A 6000-nucleotide genomic window follows, 5' to 3' on the forward strand; every position below is an offset into this window, starting at 1 on the left:
ACATCAAAGCCTGTCATGACCACAGGCCTCTCATCCGTGAGCAGATGCACACTTCCATCTGCGCAGTGATACAGTTGGCGAATGTATTCTGATAGAAAGAAAATAGTTCCTACATGAAACTGCTCACAACAAGGTCTGTGGATTATCTTGAGTAACCAGGTCATGATTTCTGGAAAGAGACATTGCTGTTGAGTTTTTTTAAAATGTATTTTTTAGCGCTGTGAGCACCACAAGCTGAGTGCCATCTAGTTCATTTTATTTGAGAGAACAACTCGAGAAGACATCATCTCCAACACTCAGCAACTCACAACAAAACAATCTAGTTTGATAAATAGCACTACAGGGGAGAGGGAAAATGTGTATTTTTGATTTTGGGGGGAACTGTCCCTTTAAATGTCATTCTCAAAAGCAGACATTCTGTTTTTTGTTGGTTTTTAGGTGTTTACTGGTCAACGTTTGCTGAATTTGGTATCTTTAAAAAAAAAAAAAAAGTTCCTTATTACAGTAAAATCTTGGTTCTAAAATTGATCTGTGTTTAATCAGGATGTTCACCTGGGGGAAACTGTGATAATCAGTGTTCTGACTCTGGAGACAGACAAAAAGACAATTTTTCAGTAGCACTGTGTTTAATTTAACCTTGACTGATTATATAAAATCTGCTTTTGAAATCAACATACGAAAAACACGAACATTAAACAAGGCGTAATTTAAAAAAAAAGAAAGATAGATACAACACTTTATTGTCTATTACCATTGTGAGTATCAGTTACTGTCAAGTATGTTTAGTCTGTGCAAATTCCACTGCCTTCAGTCGTGTGGCCGTTAAAGTAAAGTGAAGATCAGTCAGGTTACACCCCAGGAGTTGGGAGGTTTCCTCTACAATGTCAAGAGAAACATCTTTTAAATTCCCTGATCTCTATAATACTATAATATTTCCCTTCACCTATACCAGCTCCTGTTTGATTATCTATGATCAGTATCCATTTTGCCATTTCTACAGATTCATAATCCCAACATTTAAGATAGACCGGAGGATTGCTTAATGTAAAAGAAAGTTTTTGTCTGAATCATTAGAATGGAGGTCATAACCAGTTAACCCCTATTTTTTTCCTAACAGTGTCATAAAACTGTGCCGTGAAACCACACTAATTTTTCATTGATCCTGGTATTGTTAGCCTGTATTGGTCTGTGTTGTCCAGCTCCACTGTCGTCCAAAAACTATTCAAAACGCATCAGTAAGCCACACGTCTCACTCATGAACATGGGCATTAGTCCCCAACAAATACAGTATGTTTCAATGATTTTTAGAGTGACATCCAAAAACCAACAACAATACAATGCTGTTTTAGGAATTTGAGCCTTTAAAAAAATGAAACTACATGCTTGTGACTGGATCTTAAAGATTAATATCTTTAGCAGGTATATATTGGCTCAGGGGTGAGTCAAAGGGGGGAAGTTGGAAAGTATTGAGAGATAGTTAGCTTTTCTCTCTATTGGGATTTAGTGACTAGAAGGGCACTTGGAAGGTGCAGATCTTTACCAAGGCCAAATTCACGATCTGCAATGTTAACGAAAGTGAAAGATGGCTCATGTGTCCGCTCCGTGATTCAAAGTGCTCTGAAATTTAACGGGTTCTTCTCTGGCCCACCTGTCCACCTAGTTTTTCTGTAATCCTGCTGACAAACAGACAAATAAACCAACAAATAAACAAACTGAACTGAAAACACAACCTCCTTGGTGGAGTTAACTAAGAAAATGGATCATCCACGAACATCGCTTACAAACTGATGATGATTTTGAAGAGGGTAAAACTGCCTTGCTTTATTCGGAGTGCCTTGTTGACAAGAAATTAACAACAAAGATTAAATTTGATGTCTGCACCCAACACAAATGATTGTCAATTGGAGAAACATGCAGTCTCAGTTTGCTGAGCAGGGACGGGAAATGACAAGATTTCACTGGTATCAATGCCGTTATGAATTCTGCTTATCAGTCTGATTCTTTTTAGATTCCCTTATCGATTCCTGGCCAAACAGTGTGGAAGCAGAGTACAATAAAAGAAGGCATGCATGTGTCTGAGGTGTGCAAAAGCTCCATTGTTTAATTTGGAACCGGGATTACAGGATGATCAAAAATGATAATTTTACAGACATTACACGCAGCACTGTTGTCATCTTTCTTCACAAAAAGGAAGCCACGCTTGAGGCTGTTTCTTCTTCTCCACCATGACCTTTTATTACAAGTTTCCAGCAGCATAGAAGCATGAGTTTGACAATATTGTTTTGCAATGCGCAACTGTCATAAAATCATGCCAGCATTGATAAGAGGCACTGATAAGCTCGGAGGCAAATATCAGTGAATAGGACAATTTGGAACCGGTTCTCGAGTCTCATCCCTATTGCCAAGTCCTTCATTCTTCAGTACAAAACTAGCAACACACATAGAAAATGGTTTGTACAAAGTTTTTATTTTATGAGTTTATTCTAACTAGGAAATTATCAAGTAAACACCATAGAGCAAATATAATTTCTCCATTCTAGGGATTCTCTCCTGTGTGCGTCTTCATATGAATAATTAAATGTGAGCGCCGAATGAATCTTTTCCCACAGGCAGTGCAACTATATGGCCTTTCCCCTGAATGAGTCTTCATGTGGCGCGTTAAATTAGACTGAGCACTAAATTTCATATTACATACAGTGCAAATGTAAGGTTTCTCACCGGTGTGAATTATGGTGTGCTTGATGAGATCGGCCTTCTCTCTGAAACTTTTACCACAGTCAGTGCAGCTGTGAGGTTTCTCTCCCGTGTGGATTCGTATGTGGGCATTCATGTTTCCGACTTGTGTGAACCCTCTGCCACAGAAGCTACACGTGTGCGGCTTCTGTCCGGAGTGAGAGTTCATGTGAGTCTGCAGATAGGAGCGCTGGATGAAGCTTTTACCACAGACACTGCAGCTGTAGGGTTTCTCTCCCGTGTGTGTCTTCATGTGGCGGGTCAGAATAGATTTAATCCTGAAATTCTTGTTGCAGATGCTGCAGGTGTACGGTCTGTCTGCTGTCTCACCGGCTTGCTGTGGCGTCATCCTGTCTCTCAATTCATCGTCACTTACTTCGCTCATCTGACAGTCACTGTTTGGCTCTGACGCACCACAGTCTTCTTTATCAGGTTCAGATTTCAACTGTTCACATGAGCTGCTGGGCAGACTGTCTCCCCTATCCTCAACCTTCTGGTTTAGATGTGGGAGCTGTCTGCCTTCTTCTTCATTCCTTTGCACGTAAATTATACTGAACATAGAGTCTTTGGTATCAGCTCCCTCCTGCTGCTTTTCACCTGTCTGAGCGGTCCACGGTGCCTCCTCCTGCTCTTCTTTAATCTGTGGAGGCTCCTGGTCATCCTCACACAGGTCAGTCTTCTTCTCACAGGGATCCTGCTCAGAGGGAGCGTCCTCTTCCTGGACAGAGAGCTGCAGGGGGCCTGGACAACATCACATGGGAAAAAAGAAAATGTAGTTGTAGTTTTATGAAATATTTTGATTTGTAGATATTAAGCAGAGTGCTAGACAAGACAGGTAAAACATCAAAATGTGTCCAAGATTATAAATATCTTAGAATTTTGCATTGTTTTGTTACTATGTGTGGTCTGCTGATGAAAAGAAGGTAACAGCAACAGTAAAAGTTTGTGAAATTAAAGGGTCTGCTTTGTGATAATGTCTTTTCAAACAAAAGCGTATAAAAACATAGGCCTAGATCAACTCACAAGTGCAATGATTTAAAATTTGTATAGAGTTAATACGTTTGCTTTGCTCCACTCGTTTGGTATTACGTTATGAACAATTCATGGTTTAATAGGTGTAAGTTTTGGGGTCATGGTTCATCGTGTTTTTAATGCCATTAGAAAGACTAGATAAAGGTGGTGCAAGTGCCTCTGTGTTTGCTCATGGCCAAGGGTGTAGGTTATATGTCAACGCTGGGGGGGACACATATGAAAATCCACCACAAGGAAATTTTGAGTGTCAAACGCTTAATTTCTTGGTGAATTTTTATGCAAAAATTTGTGCCTTTTCTACTTCAATTTATGGTGTAAATGTGTAAATGGTGTAAAAGTCCTCTGCCACTTTCATGTTTTTATTGAGCAAAAGCACATGGTCTAAATATTGAGGGGGCGTGTCCCCTCAGTCCTCTCCAGAATCTACACCTATGCTCGTGGCTACAAGTATGTTAGGTTTTGTGTTAATTTGTCTCTTTGCCTTGAGCTCACAAGGCATCACAGACACACACAATCATACTGATTATAGTCACGTGTTTAACCAAATTATACACCACCATATTAGTTGCTGCCTTCTTCATATTGTAAAGATTTGTCAACATGGTGGGGGTTTAAATCCACTGTGGCCTGGGTCATAATATTATTAACTAAATCTGTAAACAAACATGCCTATAAATATCACTTACAATACAGAGAAGTAACACACACCAAGGGTTGTACTGAAGTGCTGACTACTGGCACTAAACTTGAGAGTGGGGAAAAAGTGTCACATACTGTGGCTCCAAATGCATTTCAATCAATTGATCACTCAGTCTGATTTTATTTGAGCACTTTTATACAAACAACACTGCAACACTAAGTGTTTCACACAATTAAACACACACACGCACTAAAATAAGAGTACTCATTAAGAGCAGGCACTGAGGAATAGAGGAAACACCAGAGGCAAGATAACACCGAACAACAGAAAGGTAAAAATATAAAAAAGATAAATCGATAAATAAAAACTCCAAGTGAATAATAAGAAGTTAATTAAAATATAAGAGCACAAAGCAGAATAATAACTCAATATAATAAAATGATGTACCAACTAGTCTAACTGTAAAACAGACCAAAATGTGTAAGTGAATGAATAAATCAATAAATAAATTTCTCTTTTATTCAGATGACATTTTTTTCAGTTCAGTTCAGCAACATTAATATGACTTACTTTATAGCCACCATGAATTATAAATGAACAGGACAGCATAAAGCCCAAAATATTGAGTACTAAATTAATCATATTTTGGGCATGCATTAATACTTATTATGAGGCATATTGTAGATTTAGGACAGGACCTCTTCATAATGAAAGATATTTTCTTTTACTTTTTATAATTAAGTATCAAATAAACTGTTCCCATTGGCTTTAGCCTGCCCTTTAAACTCCATCTTTTTCCCTCTCAACCTGTTTGACACAATAGAGGTGGAGGTGAGGTAGAAAATGGGATCCACACCCTGTTGCCTATATTCCCCACCAGTGTGCATTTTGCCAGGAACAGCCATTTTGCGTCCCCCTCCTCCCTTCAGGGATGCAAAATGGCGCTACTCGCTGTCTCCTGTGTATTTAGGGAGTGGTCCAGCTGACTGAAGGTTTCAGCACATCTTAATAAACGTCAGTGTGATTAAACCAGGAGTAAAGAGCCTCAGTGTCACAGCTGTCTAACGTTACAGACTGGAGTTAACCTGCCGTTAACCGTTACCTCACCTCTCCACCCGGTCAGCCTCCTCCGCTGCTGGTCCACCTCCTGCTGTGACCGTAAAACTATCTCCTCGTAGTCTTTAAGAGTTGTTTCAAAGAGGCTGAATATTTCCTCGGCGGCGGCTTTCAGTCGCTCATTCACCAAAGCTTTTAGTTTCTCTGTTTTGAACATTTCCGCGGCTGACAGAGAGATCTCCGCTCTGCTCCTGACGGGCTGACACGAGACTGGCTGCTCACGGAGTTGCCAGATATCGCGAGAGAAACAAGCAAATGATTCCCTAAATATAGACACACCCTAATGTCTTGGGAATAAAACGGGTTTATATACAGTCTATGGTTTTAAACCTTAAATACCCTATGACGTTAACTAATCAATAATTTATCAATATATTAAAATAAATCATGTCATATTAAAGAAGCCAGGGTGAATCTGATTTTTGTGACGACTATCTGGACCTGTGTTCCACTGCCCCAAACACAATCTAAATATTTAT

The 6000-nt window shown here is 39.5% G+C and overlaps 1 protein-coding gene across 1 annotated transcript; it reads right to left on the minus strand.

Annotated features, from left to right (window-relative positions):
• Positions 1–2448: 2448 nt before the first annotated feature.
• On the minus strand, positions 2449–5746 carry LOC126385365 (histone-lysine N-methyltransferase PRDM9-like). Its single transcript, XM_050036983.1, has 2 exons — positions 5513–5746; positions 2449–3474 (listed from the first exon to the last, which is right to left on the minus strand). Exons 1-2 carry the CDS (start codon positions 5676–5678, stop codon positions 2537–2539), a joined length of 1104 nt encoding a protein of 367 aa, XP_049892940.1. The 5' UTR covers positions 5679–5746; the 3' UTR covers positions 2449–2536.
• Positions 5747–6000: the final 254 nt, after the last annotated feature.

Source organism: Epinephelus moara, chromosome 1, assembly GCF_006386435.1.
Source record: "Epinephelus moara isolate mb chromosome 1, YSFRI_EMoa_1.0, whole genome shotgun sequence".
Taxonomy (NCBI): Eukaryota; Metazoa; Chordata; class Actinopteri; order Perciformes; family Serranidae; genus Epinephelus; species Epinephelus moara.

Excerpts from the sequence above, each read along its gene's own strand:
- LOC126385365 (XM_050036983.1), bottom strand. The coding sequence starts at position 5,678 with ATGTTCAAAACAGAGAAACTAAAAGCTTTGGTGAATGAGCGACTGAAA. Across the intron at positions 3,475-5,512 it reads GAGGCTGACCGGGTGGAGAG|GCCCCCTGCAGCTCTCTGTC; the intron begins GTGAGGTAACGG and ends GATGTTGTCCAG.